Here is an 18016-nt window from a genome sequence, read left to right on the forward strand (position 1 = left end):
GGAAGGGGGGAGGGGGAGATGATTAGAGGGCTTGATGAGCTTGATCTCTCCACGGATGCATAAAGAAGAGATCATGCAAGCCACTGAGGAAGGCCATCTTCTTTAATACAGGGAATAGCCCTCATCAGAAACTGGATATGTGGCATGCTAATCTCAAACTTTCTAGCCTTCACAACTCTGAGAAAGCAAATTCTCTTAAGACACTAGTCTATGGTATTGTGTTAAGCCAGCTCAGGCTAATGTAGAAAACTACATCTACTCTTCTTCAGATAAAAGGAAGGAAGGAAGGGAGGGGAGGGAAGGAAGGAAGGAGAGAGGGAGGGAAGGAAGGAAGGAGAGAGGGAGGGGAAAGAAGTCAGCAAGCTATAGCTATTCGTACTAAAATATTTATTTCCCATCTTGAAGTTTTAAGTTTTCTAATATAATTATAGCTAGTGTCAAATGTAAACAAGCCTATAAGTAACCCTTTGCTCTGCCCCAAATCCATGCTCCCTCTCTTCTTCAGTAAAAGAACTATAAATTTGAACTAAGGTTATGGTCATCCAGAGCCACAACTACACTGCCCAGTTTCCTTTGCATCTGTTATCACGTGACTTGTAGCCAATGGATATGTGTCCTTTTTTTAAATCCTCCCTTCTAGCTATTTGCTGTGCACATTGGGTAGAAGCATCTACTGAGGGTGGTAGAGCAATGCAGACCAAGCTGGGTACCAGCCTGGACTACCCGTGCTTAAGTGGGAGAGAAAAGCTGCTATCTCATCTGCCATTATCCTAATTCTAATTGCCCTACCATCCCTTCGAATCCTTTACATAATAGATGAAATTAATAACCCTGCTCTTACAGTTAAAACTATAGGACACTAGTGATATTGGAGCTATGAGTATACAGACTACGAAGACCTAAACTTCAACTCATACATGATCCCAACATCCGAACTAAAACCTGGGGAGCTTCGACTCCTAGAAGTCGACAATCACGTAGTCTTACCAGTAGAGCTACCAATTCGAATATTAATCTCTTCAGAAGACGTGCTCCACTCATGAGCCGTCCCATCCCTAGGTTTAAAAACAGATGCTATCCCAGGATGACTTAACCAAGCCACAATCACATCAACTCATCCAGGACTATTCTATGGACAGTGTTCAGAAATCTGTGGTTCAAATCACAGTTTTATACCAATTGTACTAGAAATAGTGCCACTAAAGCACTTTGAAAATTGATCCTCAACGATAGTCTAAGCATTATGAAGCTTTCAGCGCTAGCCTTTTAAGCTAGAGATAGGGAATACAAGCCCCCATAATGAGATGCCACAACTTGATACATCCACATGATCAACCGTAATCATAACATCCTTAGTAACCCTTTTTATTATTCTTCTATTCTTTTTCAAAACAAACAAAATTAAACAAAACACACAACCCATGAGACAAAAAATGAACGAGAATCTATTTGCCTCTTTCGCTACCCCTACACTAATAGGCCTTCCTATTGTAATCCCCATCATTATATTCCCAACCTTATTTTTTAAAACATCAAACAAATTAATCAATAACCGAGTAACAATTTTTTACTATGCCTAGCTAACCAGCTTAATATTGTTAGTACTGATTTTGTTAAATACATGTACTTTGAAAAAGAATAGAACTTCTCAAAATTCTCTTACCAGGGAAGTTCAGTCAGTCCTCCTTGTACAGCAATAGCAGACTTAACCCTGTTTGCAAAGTGAACTGCATCTTCTCCTTCCTGGTTAAATAAAAGAGTTACACATCCTGAGTATAAAATTTTAAATATTTTTAAATGTCTTAAAATCATTTTATTTCCTTTCTAATGCTAACTACAATAGGAAGAAATGACCCATTTGCAAAGAAAGTAGAAAAGCATGATGTTCGGAAGAACAGACATCTAGGTTTTTAGGCAAAGGTTTTCTTACTTTTATCTGATTAAATAAAGCACCAAACATGATATTATCTAAGGAATACCTCTATGGTCATGGGAGGCATGTACCACACATCACAGACGATGGCCCAGCTGGTCATTATTCGAAGCAAGTAGCTCACCATGTTGTATTTACTACTGTTCCAGAATGCATCACCAAACTGTGGGTTATACTGAGAAAAAAAGAAGGTACCCCAATCAAGCATTGCATGGTAACTCTCATCCATGTCAGCATTTGCAGGCAGTAGGATAAATAGCTCAATCAGACCCCAAGAGAAGTTACTTCACTTGACAGGCTCTTTCACAAAAACTAAACCAGCACCACTAATGCCGTCAATCAGCACCAAGCACTTTGCTAAACAGAGCCCAGATTGCTATAATAAGAGAATTGTTTACACAACTGCTAAATATTTGTCTCCACACTTAACTGGAAAGTTGGTGAAAGTAGGGATCATATCTGTTCGGCTACCACCATACCCTTAATACTTAATACAGCCTCTGTAACATAGATGCCTGCTACATATCGTCTATCTAACCATCATTCATCAATCTACCTATTTATCTGTCTGGAGAGAACAAACACAAATAAGATAAAATATAAAGAATCAGTGAATTGGAGGACACACAACTATCTGTAACTTAAGTTCTAGGAGATCCAGCACCCTCTTCTGGCCTCTGTGGGCACTGCATACAGGTGATACACTTACATACATTCAGGCAAAACACTCAAAAACATAAGAATAAATACATCCAAAAATTTTAATAAATAAAAATCTATTTTAACCTTACCTTCATTGCCACTGGATATATGGTTCCTCCGATTTCAAAGCTTCCTTTTTTAAACATCATGACTGAAGTATTGTTGATGCAGGTTCCTAGGAGTGGGAGGGTAGTAAGGAATTCAGTCTTTTTTTTTAACAAATTTTAAAAGGAATACCTTCATATAATTTAAAATATCAGGGTTACAGAGATCTTACTATCATTTCACAAGTCAATCTTCTCTTAAGAAGTAATTCAAAAATCTTCAGGCAATTTTAACACCAAGCTTTTATTTTACTGTTAAACCCTCTCTGGAGACAACTCCATCACACAGTTGAAAATTTCAACACATTTAAGGTGAAGGAGAGTGGCCCCTCAGACCCCCTCCCTATCCTCTGAGAAAAAGCTGCCGTCCACCTGACTCTGGAAATCCCCTTCATTGTTCAAACCCTTTCCTGGTGTCTGTTTATGATTTCTATGGAAATGGTCTGGGGCAGAAGAGAGAGAACGTTCTACCCCAGGTAAGCTAGCCAATGGCAGTATACCTGATACATCTGTGTATGGTTTCTATGGGAATAATCTGGGGCAGAAGAGAAAGAACGTTCTGCCCCAGATCAGATAGCCAATGGCTGTATAGGTAAAGTCTCTGGAAATCAACCCTAGATTGTTCCTCGAAATCAGCCCTAGATTGGTCCAATCCTTTCGTGGTTATTCTGTGTATAGTTTTTATGGACATCCCCTGCTTTGTGGTTTATGTGGTTTTTCTGCTTAAAAGCCCTGCGTTTTCACTGTTCAGTGTCACAGTACAGCCAGCTCCTGAGACTGTCTGTGTCCCCAACCAGTTGGCTCCAATAAAGCACTCCTTTTTACTGAGACTCAGTGTCCGAGTGGCCAATTTAGGGAATTTTACTGACCCCAAACAAAGGTATAACATCTGAAGACATAAACAACATTGTTTCATATAATTTCACAATAAAACGACTTTTAAAAATCAAAGAGGTACCCTGACTTCTACCTTTTCTCACCAGAAAGCAGGAAACTCAGAGCTTGGCAAAGCTATCTCATTCCTCTAAGGCAGCATGGAGCTGTACTAAGGCCAGTCCTAGAGCAACTGCATTCTTCACACACTGACAGTTTATTACTAGCAGCTGTGGCTTGGTAAGCAGTCTCTGTTCTTACCTTCAGGGAAGATTAATATGGGTAACTTTTTCTTATCAGCAATATGTTCTTTTAATCTGTAAGGAAAAATATGAATCATAAGATTATCTTTATCTTTTAATTTTTTTGTGGTATGAGTATTGTGCCTACATGTGTATACATACACCAAATGCAAAAAAATGCCCATGAAGGCCAGAAGAGGGAGTCAGACCCCCTAGAACTGGACTTAATGACATGACAGTTGTTAGCCACCATATGGGTTCTGGGAACTGAACCCAGTCCTCTGGAAGAACAGACAGTGCTCTTAACCACTAAGCCTTCTCTCTAGCCTCATAAATTGGTCTTGAAAAAGCAAGAGGTACAGCTGGGTGTGGTGTCGAATGCCTTTAATCCCAGCACTTGGGAGGCAGAGGCACTTGGATCTCTGTGAGCTCAAGGCCGCCCTGGTCTGCATGAGTTCACAGCCAGCTGGGGCTATAGGGAGAGCCTGTCCCAAAAAGACCAAAAAAAGGGGCAAGAGGTAAAAGTCCTTTTTGGTATTCTTCACACCCTGCTAGTTGAAATAAAGATTTAAGAAGAGAAAAAAAGGGAACAACTCAAGTAGCTCCCTTTCTTAGAGTATAAGGAGATCTGCACTGTTTCATTTTCTGAATTCAAATTAAAGTGAATGATTGTTAGTGTTTTCTGCCTACTGTTTGTTTCTATACTTGTTTGAGATGAGTTCTCCTTAGCTCATGCTGGGCTGGAACTTGCTGTGTAGCCAAGAATGACCTCAGACTCCTGACTTTCTGTTTCTACTTACCATGTAAGAGATTACAGGTATGCACCAAGCCCGGCCCTCCTACCCAGACTTTAAAAGGTTTTCTAAGCAGTCATGAGTCATGAGCTTTGTGCCTATCTCTGTTTATTTCTGTTTCCTCATGTGAAAAATGGAAATTTGAATCATGCTAGACCGACTCCAGAGATGAACCAGGCTGAACTTCACCAAGAAAAGCATAAGCCAGGTCTGGTAAACTCAGCACTCAAAAGATGAGGTCAGCGATCAGAAGTATAAGACCAGCCACTGGGCTATATAGTGAGTCCTTTTTAAAAAAAAAAAAAAAATCAGAGGGAGGAGGAGGAAAGGAAAGGGGAAGAGGAAGTAGAAAGGAAAAGACAAGGCTTTTCGTGAAGAGCATGGGCAGCCTTTGATGTATAAAAGCACGCAAGAGAGAGCCTTCAGTCAAAGGCCCCAGGGAAAAGCTGTTCCTCAGCTCTGTTCCTGGAAGGCTCCTCTCTACACAGCCTCAGAAGTTCCTTCCCTCCCTTTCCATAAAGATCTGCTGGAGTTTGGATAAGTGTTCTGCAAAGTCATGTGTTCAGACATGGTTTAGCTGTCACCCTCTGACACAGCTGAGGGGTGATGGAATCTTTAGGGGTTGGGGCCTTGGAGAAAGAAGTCAGTCACTGGGTACATACCCTTGAGGGTAATATTTGGACCCTGGCCCCTCAGCTCTCTTGTTTCCTGGCACCCATGAGGTAAATAAATTTCCTTTGCCACAAAATTTATTATATTGCTATGTGCCCAAGCATAAGGATCTGGGGACCATGGACTGACACCTCTGAAATCATGAGTCAAAATAAACCTTTTTCTTATTAGGTTGATCTCATCATGTGTTTTGTCATAGTGGTAGAAAGCTGCCAATGCAGCGATCAGCTCTTCTACTAGGTGGATTTCAGTGATAGTAATCATTCACAATCAAATATTTATTCAGTAGATAGCTATCAATTATTTAAGCCTCAAGGTGGTAATTTTAAACGTTAAAAGTTCAGCAGCTACCGGGTGGGGTGGTACACACCTTTAATCCTAACACTCAGGAGGCAGAGGAGGGTGGATCTGAGATTGAGGCTAACCTAGTCTACAGAAAGAGTTCCAGGCCAGCTGGGGCTACATGGAGACCCTGTCTCAAAAAAAAAAACCAGATTCAATAGTCATGGTGGTCCACAACTGTAATCCTAGCACCATGGTAGGTAGCTTTACCTAAGCACAGTAAGACAGACATTTGAACTTTCCAATCCATTCATATATCCCGTGATGACTACAGAATTGTTATTATTATAGTCTTGCTAATGCCTCACAGATGAATCCAGCTGCAAGTAGATCTATAATAAAGCTTTAGTCCCCCACCCCCGCCCCCCTTCTTTGGCCAAAAGACCCAAGTTGATGGGCTTTTGTGCTAATCCAGTGAATACTGTGTGAGTGCAGTTCACCTTTTAGTTACCAGGTGTCGATCCTTCATTTCCGAGCGTTCAAACCAAACATGTGGACAAGCTTTGACCATAGCTCTCTGAATAACTCCCATCAGTCCACCATGAACCTGGCCAACCTAAAGAGATCAGAAGAAACAGTAAAATATAGCGGCACCGCTACCCAAAGAAATCCAGGATTTTTCTTTTCTTGGGGAATGGAAAGGTGGCTATGTATCAATAAAGTCTATGAATTTTTATCCCCCTCAGAAATATGATTGGCTACCTTCTACTGACTGCTGAAATTCTAAATCTGATCAGAAGACTTAAAAAGCCAAATACAAACAAAAGCATTCTTTGGTGGCACCTATGAATTTTACATTATACTGCTACACTAGGAATCCCCTAGCTTTGAAAAGCAGAGATCTGGGGCTGGAGAGATGGCTCAGTGGTTAAAAGCACTTGCTGCTAAATCATGAGGACTAGACTTTGGACACCAGCACCCATGTAGGGTGGCTAACAAATTCTTTTTTTTTAATTTTATTTATTATTTTTATTTTATGTGTATGTGTGTATTGCCTGCATGTAGGTAAATGCACCCATGTCATGCAATGCCTGCAGAGGTCAGAAGAGGCCATCAGATCCCCTGGGACTGGAGTTATGGACAGTTGTTAGCTGCCATGTGGATGCTGGGATTTGAATCCAGGGCTTCTGCAAGAACAACTAGTGTTCTTAACCGCTGAGCCATCTCTCCAGCCCCAGCTCACAAATTCTTGTAAATCCAGTTCCAAGGAATCTGATGCCCTCTTCTGGACTTCACCAGTACCCAAACACATGTTCACATACATTCACACAAATAGAAACCATGTACATACATACACATAAATAAAATAAAATTAAAGAAAAATTTAAAGCCTAACGGAAACAAACACTCTCACACCTTGACTGTGGGGTAAAGGAGTAAGGGGAGTGGGCACCATCTGTCAAGATTACATATTCATTTATCCTTCATTTCAATAATTCCTCTTCCAGCCATGTACCCCCAAAATATACCTTCAGCAAAATGAAAATGCCTATGTACAAGATTACTGGCTACACTTATTACAAATATTCAAAACTGCCTAAATGTCTAAATATAGGAAACTGGATAAAGAATGGTTCATATAACACAATGGAGCACTATGCCACTGAACAAAGGACAAGGTTGATCTCTGTGACAGATAAGTGATTTCCAGGAGACGGTAAATGACAAATGCAACAGAACAAATAAGCATCTAAAAAGGAAATAAAATATAAGCATTTTTTATCCCTATGAGAATAAGAAAGGATAGCCAAACAATAAAGATGAGAACCTACGCAGTAGGAAAGAATGGAGGAGAGTGGACATGGAAGAGTGACACTTTTTTTCTTTTTCACTTCATTTTGACATTTAGAAATATGTTACTATCCCTATGTTAACCAACAAAGATATGGGAAGAAACTGAAATTGGTCAGAAGCAAATGAGCCTAATTGTGTCTCAAATCAATAAAAGAGCAAGGCTAAATGAAATGGAAAACTCTGAGACACCATAAAAAAATTGAATTTGCCCACAACACTCCATCTTGGATGGACTGATAGATTATCAAGAACTGTAGAGCAGCCTGAAATTTTTTTAATTACATCCGGGTTTTTGGTGTTAAACATGTGAAGCAATTCACTTATGTACTAAACAGGAGAATACAATTTTAGATGTATTTATAGGACTGAGAAAATGAGTAAATATTTATGTTGTTGGGAAGCAGGTTTTTTGTGAAGAAAGGAAGATAGAAATATTTGTTGGTGAAAAGTAAGAAAGACCCATATATAAACTGTGTTCAAAAATAAAATAAAATAAGGGGTTGAAAAGGTGGCTCAACAGTTAAGAGAACTGCTCTTGCAGAGGACCCAGGTTCAATTCTCAGCACCCATATGGTGGCTAACAACTGTCTATAACTCCAGTTCCAGGGGACTCAATGTTCTGACTTCCTTGGGCATTGCACAACATGGGTGCACTTACAGACATGCAGGCAATACACTCATACACATAAAATAATAATAATAATAATAAATAAAATATTTTTAAAAATTAAGTAGAAATAGAAATAAAAATAAAAGGACAGCATGATGGCACATGCCTTTAATTCCAGAACTCAGGAAGCAGAGGCAGGTGGATCTCTGTGAATTCAAGTCCAGCCTGGTCTATATAGAAAGTTCCAGACCAGCCAGGGATATGCAGTAAGTTCCTATGTCCCCCACCTTCAAAAAACAAGTCAGTGAAATAATGTTATTTGATTTGATTTAGCCATCTTGAAATGTGTTTACATCTGTCAGACATTATGCTGTGTACCATAAATATATAAAGCTTTTATTTGGCAAATAAAAATAAATTCATTTTTTAAAAAGGCACTGGGTGGGGGGGGTAGAGAGATGGCTTAATGGTTAAGAGTACTGGCTGCTCTTGCAGAAAACCTGGGTTTGATTCCCAGCACCCACATGATGGCTAACGAATGTTTAGGTAAACTCCAGTTCCAGGGGATCTGATGCACTCTTCTGAACTCCAGGGGCACTGCACTACATGGATGCACCTACCTACAATGTAGGCAATACACTGATACATACAATAATATAATATAAAATAATAATAAATCATTTTTTTATCACTGGAGCTAGGCATGGTAGCACACACCTTTAATCCCAGCATTTGAGGGACAGAAGCAGATGGATCTCTACATATTGAATTCCAGGCCAGCTAGGGCTATAAGACCCTCCCTCAAAAATAAAACAAAATTTAAGGGGCTGGAGAGATGGCCAGCAGTTAAGAACACTGTTCTTGCAGAAGAACCAGGTTCAAATCCCAGCATCCACATGGCAGTTAACAACTGTCTGTAACTCCAGTTCCAGGGGATCCAACTGCCTCTTCTGTTCTCCACAGGCATTGCATGACACAGGTGCATTTACCAACATGCAGGCAATACACACATACACATAAAATAAAAATACCAAAATATATATTTTTTAATTTTTAAAATTAAAAATAATTAAGAAGTCATTGGGAGACCTTTAACATTTTTCAAATATGTAGCTCATGTTTTCTACTAGTGGTAACTGGTTTTAGGTTTCTGTCAATGAAATAGACATTTTGCAGTTAGTATGATTTATAAACTTTGGCTAACAGTATAACTGCAGTTAGATGTGATCAAATACAGGCAAGAAGACAACAAAATTCTAAGGCCTTCATTCATAAATGAATTATAATCAATTCTTTGTTGACCAGGGCACAGAAAAAATAGGCTATGGTCTCAGAAGCACAATACCACGATTAAACAGTTGCTGTGGCTTGAACACATCCCTCAGAATTCATACACTGGAAACTCAGTCCCCAGTGCAATATTGAAAAAGGGACCCTCAGGATGGACAGAGACAGGCAAATGGATTGCCAGGGTCTCTGCTTCTCCACTTAGGATAAAATCTCAGGCCAAATTTCACTGGATTACAGAGAAGCTCAGACACAGTGGATGAAAAGAAAGTGCTTGTCCACATACATAAAAGGCATATGATATATATATGTCCAGACCTATGCCAGGGCACCACTGAGGGCTGCCAACATAAAAGTCCTTAGGTGGGCTTTAAGGATGCCTAAACACTGAAATTACACACAAAATGATGTATGTAGGATGTACATGTACATAGGATGCATGGGTACATTGTTTTCTGGTTATTTTTTTTATTTCTCAAAGTATATAATGATCTATTGGTTCCCAACCTACAAAAAGATTTTTTAAATATCAATTCCTAGGGCTGGAGAGATGGCTCAGTGGCATGCCTTTAATCCCAGCACTCAGGAGGCAGAGGCAGGCGGATCTCTGTGAGTTCAAGGCCAGCCTGGTCTACATAGTGAGTTCCAGGACAGCTGGGGCTACAGGGAGACCCTATCTCAAAAAGACCAAAAAACAAAAAAAAAAAAAAATCAATTCCTACGACTGGAGAGATGGCTCAGTGGTTTAGAACACTGGCTGTTTTTGCAGAAGACCCAGGTTCAAATCCCAGCACCCACATGGCAGCTAACAGCTGTCTGTAACTCCAGTTTTAGGGATCCGGCACCCTCTTCTGTCCACCATGGGTTTTGCAGAAGACCCAGGTTCTAATCCCAGCACCCACATGGCAGCTAACAGCTGTCTGTAACTCCAGTTTCAGGGAATCCAACCTCCTCTTCTGTCCACAGTGTGCAATACACAACATGGGTGTACTTACATGCATGCAGGCAATACACGCATACACACAAAATAAAAATATTAAATATGTATCAATTCCTATATGTCTTCTCATAAAGATGCCAAAAGCTTCCTCAAAAAAGAAGATTCAAAAAAAGCTGTTAATTGACATAAATTTAATAATGTATTAAAATTTACTTTCCCAAGAGTAATAGATCTGAATTTATATTTTATTTTAGTTATTTATTTATTTTGTTGGTGGCAGGGTGTGTGTGTGTGTGTGTGTGTGTGTGTGTGTGTATGTATCAGGATCTCACTACCATAGCCCTGACTTAGCCTGGAACTTGCTATGCAACCCAGGCTGACCTCAAACTTGCAGCTATCCCCCTGCCTCTCCCTCCTGAGTGCTGTGATTGCAAGAATACACCACTATGCCCAGCTTGAATTTATATCTTAGACAATTGTTTTGTTTTGTTTTGTTTTTTTGACAATGCTGGGGAAAGAACCCAGGGCTTTGAACATGCTAGGCAAATGTTCTACCACTGGGCCATATCCCCAGCCACTGAATTTAAAGTTTTGGACAAATTCAGCACATAACACATAAACACAAACTAAGTAGGAATTTTTCAAAGGTCTGCAAAACTCTTACTGAGCATACAACTCATGGATGGTGAAACACTAGCACAGCATTCCCATTCACCTACTTGCAGCACAATCAGTGAGGGCTCCCTTCAAAGGCTGTTTCAAATAAATACTATCAATACTATACTATCTGTGAACAAAACCCATCTGCTTGCTGTCCTCACAGCCCAACCCAAAACCATGAGAATATGAAAAAATCCTGGAACACTTATCCAGTCATCCTGTTCCACACACTACCTTGAGACATATTTAACCAGCGGGCAGAAAAGGACAACTTGAGTTATCATCTGGAATTGACACAATATAGAGGAGATGCAAGAAATCTTGACAAATTTGTAATAGAAAACAAAAGATTTGGAAAAAAAAAAAAATCAGGGGGCCGGAGAGATGATGGCTCAGTGGTTAAGAGCACTGACTGCAGCCAGGCGTGGTGGCACACGCCTGTAGTCCCAGCACTTGGGAGGCAGAGGCAGGCAGAGGCAGGCAGATCTCTGAGAGTTCAAGGCCAGCCTGGTCTACATAATGAGTTCCAGGACAGCTGGGGCTACAAGGAGACCCTGCTTCAAAAAGACAAAGAAAAAAAAAAAAAAGTACTGGCTGCTCTTCCAGAAGACCTGGTTTGATTTCCAGCATCCACATGGTGGCTAGCAACTGTCTGTAACTCCAGTTCCAGGGGATCCAACATCTTCTTCTAACCTCTGTGGGCATTGCATGCCACAGGTACAGGGTACACTTACACACATGCAGTCAATACATTCATGAACATAAAAAATAAAAAAAAAAATTTAAAAAGATGGTAGAATGTGGTTTTTGCTCCCGCCCATGAAAAAGTATTTTAGGGTTTGGTTTTACTGTGGGTTTTGTGGTTTACTGTTAGCTTGTTCTTTCTTCCTTTCCTTTCTTGGGAAGCTGTGGACAAGATCTGAGAAGTAGGCTATGGTATAAACATTTGTCTTCCTTGCTAGATCCTCATTAAAGAAACAGATTTTTTTAATTGCACTTATCCCTGAAAGGAGAACTAATAGGCTAGATAGGGATTTGTACAACTCTAAAGAGGATGACTTTAATTTGGTACAGTATAATTAAACCATGGCACAGACTTTAAAAGCAAAATAAAATCAACTTTCTAATGTCCTACGAAGCTCAGGCACTTCTGAATTTTAGTTGTTTACTATCAGTCATTTTCTTTCTTTTTCTTGCACTATTTGCTCCTCACATAAACATACTACATAGCCTATACAAACACAGAACTACGACCTAGCCAAAGGTGTAATATGACGCTAACTTTCTAATTTGCCAATAAAATGACAGCAATCCTTCAGACACACATATTAGAAATATCACTGAGCTGCCCTTACCATGGCATAGCATCCATCCGTGGTCAAGATCAGCACATCAATGGGAGAGGTATGATTGGCGACACAAATGCCCCCTTTCTGGGGTCTGTATTGCCTGTGGTCACAAACAAGTGTAAGTACCAAACCTCACACCGCTATTTTGAAGAACAAGACTCATTTTATTTTTAAAATGTACCTTTTAAAGTTTGTAGGACATAGGTCCATCTTTAACACATTGTCTCCATGCTATGATATGAGGGGTGGGTGGCTATGACTTTCTAATTCACAAATTTAATCATAACTTTCAGTATTTTGCTGATTGTCCTAAGTATGACATCTAATGTCTTGGTGGCAATCTACAGTAAATTTACCACAGCTTCTTCCTTATCTTTCTTGAGCAGAGGTCAGAGGCAAACTTTTTCTACCACATTTTTTAAGCTTCACCAGCCACACAATATCCATTACAATTAATTAATTCAACTGGCCTTGCAACTGAGGCGGCCACAGACAGTATGGACATGAATGAGCAAGACCATGTTCCAAAAAGTTTATTTACAATAAGACTGATGGGAGGCCAAATTTGGCCAACAAGACCATCTCTGTCCCATCTCTGCCCCAAAGATAAACTAGCACTTGACATCAACAAAGCAAAGAACTTGTGCTTGGGCCTCTATAGAGAATGACTTCTTAAAATGAGAAGCATTTCTAACAAGCAGTGAGCACCTGTGTTACAAAAGCACCTCTTCTAGAGTGGGTATCTCCTGTGATCACACTTCTGACAGCATCCTTTGTCCAGTCTGTGTTGCAAAACTCAGTTGCATCACAAAATCATAGAATTTAGTTTTCTCTTTCTCTCCCACAGTTGAGATAGGATCTCTGTAGAGAGATCTCTGGCCTCACACTGGCTATGTAGCTGAGGCTGGCCTCTGATCGTCTTGCCTCAGCCTCCCAGATGCTAAGAGAACAGGTGTGAACCATCACACCCAACCAACTCCTAAACATTTAAGGAGGATTTTCTGTTGGTAGCACCTGGTAAAACAAAGTGATAAGAAGTCTTCCTTCTATAAACGAGACAGACTCAAAGGGGCGGGGGAGGGGGAGCTTACTCTAGAACTCATAATTATGATGTTCTCAGGCATGGTGGCATATGTCTGTAATCCCAAAACTTAGGAAGCCACGGCAAGAAGCCTGGCAGAAGTTCAAGGGCAGCTGTGCTACAAGTTCCAGACTAGCCATGACTTGTCTCAAACAGAAAATACTAATATTGTTCTTTAAAATAACGTTGAATTCACATAAAAGTAATTCAAAAGCAAAGACAATATTTTCATTTAGCTAATGACTTTCCCTAGCTACCTGTATTCTCTGATTGGGGTAAGGGGAACAGAATGCAGTATTTTGTTTTAAGGACGAGGTACAGCATTTTAGAAAAGGCAAGGCTAAGAGTAGAAAACAGGCCTCAGCCTCCACCATACCACCCACCAGCCTGCCAGCTTCATGATTTTCAAAACAGTCCCAGCTCAAAACCTGACTTTAAACCTGTATAACCCTTAACCTCCACTTCATCTGTAGGATCAGTGCCCACCCCCTATAAATAGCCCAAGGAAACTCATCTGCACACCATAAATGCCCAACTGTGAAGCACTGATAAGTTTGTTTCAATATCCCTGCGCAAACATGCTTTGTTGTCTGTGACATCTGAAGAAGCACTGAACACGCCAAAGCCTGCGGACCCCACCTGCCACCTCCAGTCCTTCCTACACCTGTTGCTCCCTGCTGGATCTACCTCCAGCAGGGTGGGCAGGGACGCCCAGACACTCACTTGTTATGATAATGAATGGTGCCAGAGAGGGACCGCACACAGATGCGACAGCAAGTCAGATGAACCAGCTCACTAAGCCAGTTTTTGAGGCTGAATGAAAAAGAAACCATTTTATTCTTTGGTTCTGGGTACTTCTAAGAAACAACACAATAAAAGCTTTAATGCACTGTTCACAGCAGCATCCTGTGTTCTGTTGAACTGAATAAGCACAGTTCTATTCTTACAGTTTTGATGATGCATTTGGTAGTAAAGGTTCAACTTAGCAGGAGAATTAGTCAAAGCTAGAATTGGAAAGTTACTCCCACCCCACTTGATTATGAAAAAGTCCTAATCAAGATCAGCTGAAGGTCTCTGGTCTCGGCCTCCTGAACCTGACAGTAACACTCTCATTGCTTCTTTGGGTCCCTCAGTCCAGTTTCTTTGTTCCTTTCATTTCTCCTTTGAAAAAGCAACTTTCCATTTGTATGAAAGTATGATGAAAAGTGAGAATTCTAGGAAGAAGGCTGAGACCATAAAATTAATGCGATACCTAGGGAACTAACTATTGCTTTGTAGACACAGCTAGGGGAAAAAGGACAGTCCTATTATGACTGGAGGAAAGGAAACACTTCACCTGCTGTCCGGCAGCTGCCCCACCAATGTTGTGCCTATAATCAGCAAACTGATCCCAATGAAGGCCAGGGTAACCCTGAAAAAGAAAAGAAAAGCCACTGCAAACATCTGCTGAAGAGAGGGAAATGGCCTGAAGTATAGTTACTCAAAGGGTCATAAATAAGGGAAATGTAAGTTGTAGAGCATCCACATTATGGAACTTGATGCAGTTATTAAACTATTTGGTGATTCTATAGATTCTGATGTAATTCTTTACAATGTTTTGGTGCATTTGAGAGAAAAAAGTCAAATTTCAAAATAATTTTGTAAATAGATACAAGTTTGAAAGCCACAAATAAGCACATACGTGTAACTGCTCTATAGATGCACAGTGGTAGCCTGGAATTTGTTCAAACTGTCAAGCACAATCTAAGTGGTCATCAAAGGGTTAAGAGCACTAGTGAAGGGAATACATTGAAAGGCCCTTTCATAAGAACAAGAATCTCGCCATATAGGGGTCCTTTAATGCAAAACTAACATTTGTTTTGTCCCTTAGTATGGTTAAAAATAACTCAAACCTCTAATCTCTTTACACATTTCTTCTTTCTTTTTATTTTTTGGAGACAGACTCAAGTATCTGAGGCTGCCCTCAAATCCCTATATAGCCGAGGCTGGTCTTGAAGTCCTGATCCTCCTGCCTCCATCTCTATAGTGCTGAAGTTGTAGCTGTGCACCTCCACAGGCCAATTTGTTTTGATGCTGTGCCTGGGATCAAACCCTGGACCTCCCGAAAACGATCTACAGCTGAGCTACATCCCCAACCTTTGATCCTAGCACTCAGGAGACAGACAGATCTCTGTGAATCCAAGGCCAGCCTGGCCTGCATATTGAGTTCTAGGCTAGCTGGTATCACAGGGAGACCCTGTCTCAAAAAGACCAAAAAAAAAAAAAGAAAAAAAAAGTCCTTTTAATATACATGCTAGACCAGAGACATGGCTCAGAGGATAAAGGCACTTGCCACCAAGTCTGACACCTGAGCTCAATCTCCAGAACCCACACAGTGAAAACAGAAACAAAGTCCTACAGGTTGTCTTCTGACTTCCACTTACATGCTGTGGCATATGCACCCCCCACACACACACACATATACACATGAAGTAAATAAATGTAATTTATACACGCACATACACACTCCAATCGCTTTACAAGGGAAACTGTCATTTCTAGAAATGTACATAGAACTACTCAAAAAGAAAAGATTGAAGTTTTACATCTTTCTAAATAAGTAGGATTTAGATAAAAGGAAGGCAAAGATCAACAGCTTAATCATACTAATAAGATTCTTTGCTGTCTGTTTTTTTTTTTTTTTTTTTTTGGATTTTTTGTTTTTGTTTTTTGAGACAGAGTCTCCCTGTAGCCCTAGCTGGCCTGGAACTCACTATGTAGACTAGGCTGGCCTTGAACTCACAGAGATCCACCTGCTTCTGCCTCCCAAGTGCTGAGACTAAAGGTTTGCGCTACCACACCCAGCCTAGTAAGATTCTTTAAAACGTTTTACTTTGTCAAAGGAAAAAGCAGAGACTTGAGATTATCTCATTGCCCTCCCTCATTCTTCTGTCTTGTTCTCAACATAACTGTGCCATGCTTTGCTGAATGTTTGTGGGTCTATCAGCAACCTAACTACAAAGAGCCACCAGCACAGAGTCCTCAGGACTCTATTGGTCTGCAAAAGTCATAGTAGTTGCCAGGTAAGGGTAAAGAACAATAACCCTCTGCATGGACAAGCCTACCTACACTTTCTATGTATCTGTCTTTACTCTCTGGCTAGATATTGAAAGCACAAAATTGTTACCCCATCTTAGGTTTTACCATTGCCTGCCAGGCATAAATAGTCTAGGTACTTTCTATAGTTAGTGCATTTAATCATCTCCAAAACTGTATGAGGATATTACCAATATCCCCTGTTCCACAGATGAAAATTATATAATTTTCCCAGAGGATAAAGAGTCAATAAACAGCAGAGCTTTTTTGTCCAAAAATGTATTATAGGATAGTCTGTAGAATCATACAACTATAGGTTTACCAAAACTTTCACATTGTAGACTGCATAGTGAGAGTAAGGTTGACGGGGCTGGAGAGATGGATCAGCAGTTAAGAAAACTTGCTGCTCTTACGGAGGACCCTGGGTCAGTTCCCAGCACCCACATGGCAGCTCACAACCATCTATAACTCCAGTTCCAGGGGATCCCATGCCCTCTGGCCTCTTTGGGAACCAAGCATATACATGGCAGACATATATACATAAAGCACAAATAAAATTGAAATAAATAATTTTTTAAAGGATTGATCATTTTTCCATTTTATTTTTGTTCTTGAATACTTCTCAGATTATCTTAAATCTATTTTTTCTTTTTTGTTATATTATTTATTTATTTATTTATTTATTTTGTAAACATGCATGTGTTATGTATGTGTGTGACTATGTGCCAGTGGAGGTCAGAAGACACTTTTGAGAGTCAGTTCTCTCCTTTCATCATGTGGGTCCTGGGGACTGAGTTCAAGTCATCCATCTTGGAATAGGCACCTTATCTGCTGAGCCATCTCTCCAGCCCCTAATCTGTTTTTTCTTTTCCAAAACATTTTATGACACATAGATATTTATGCGTGTTAGTTCAGTTGAAACTAAATAACTGAATTGTGATGCTATTTTTTAGGCTCACACAACAGGGTAAAAGCTAACCAACTAATGAGTGCATTTCAAGTTCTTATAGAGATTCTCACTTCTCTTTCAGATTACCTTGGATATACTGCCTGATGAATGGAACAGATGAGGACACAATAGATAATTCATATGTGAAGTCTTATAATTATCTGGGATAGCATAGATGTAGCTCAATGGTAGAGCATTTGCCTAGAATACATGAGACATGAGGCCCTGGATTTAATCCTCAGCACCATAAAAAAAAAAAGAATAATCTAAGAGCTCTGATCAGGATCAGGAGTTCAAGACTATGCTCAGCTACATAGCAATTTGTTCAAGGCCATCCTGGGCTACATGAGACCTTTTATATGGTGGGAGTGGGCATGGATTTGATCAAAACACCTTATATGCATGTATGAAATTCTCAATAAATTTTTATTTAAAAAAAAACCAAATCCCAAGAAAAAATAATAATAAGTGGAAAAAGCCGGACATGGTGGTTTTTGCCTTTAATCCCAGCACTCGGGAGGCAGATCTCCGTGAGTTCAAGGCCAGCCTGGTTGACATAGTGAGTTCTAGGACAGCTGGGGCTACAGGGAGACCATCTCTAAAAGACAA

The 18016-nt window shown here is 40.1% G+C and overlaps 1 protein-coding gene across 5 annotated transcripts in view; it reads right to left on the minus strand.

Moving 5' to 3' along the window:
• Window positions 1-18016, minus strand: part of Gpat3 (glycerol-3-phosphate acyltransferase 3) — a 70477-nt gene that overhangs the window by 5122 nt on the left and 47339 nt on the right. For 4 of the 5 annotated variants that reach the window (XM_017802853.2, XM_017802854.2, XM_029555334.1 and 1 more), the window contains exons 5-12: window positions 14720-14794; window positions 14107-14196; window positions 12309-12402; window positions 6103-6218; window positions 3874-3929; window positions 2725-2810; window positions 1980-2108; window positions 1664-1743 (exon numbers count right to left, since the gene is read on the minus strand). In XM_017802853.2, coding sequence (XP_017658342.1) covers window positions 1664-1743; window positions 1980-2108; window positions 2725-2810; window positions 3874-3929; window positions 6103-6218; window positions 12309-12402; window positions 14107-14196; window positions 14720-14794 — 726 coding nt within the window. The remainder of the gene's footprint in view (window positions 1-1663; window positions 1744-1979; window positions 2109-2724; window positions 2811-3873; window positions 3930-6102; window positions 6219-12308; window positions 12403-14106; window positions 14197-14719; window positions 14795-18016) is intronic. The other variant, XM_029555336.1, reaches the window with a different exon arrangement.

Source organism: Nannospalax galili, unplaced genomic scaffold (assembly GCF_000622305.1).
Source record: "Nannospalax galili isolate Female #2095 unplaced genomic scaffold, S.galili_v1.0 scaffold405, whole genome shotgun sequence".
Lineage (NCBI taxonomy): Eukaryota > Metazoa > Chordata > Mammalia > Rodentia > Spalacidae > Nannospalax > Nannospalax galili.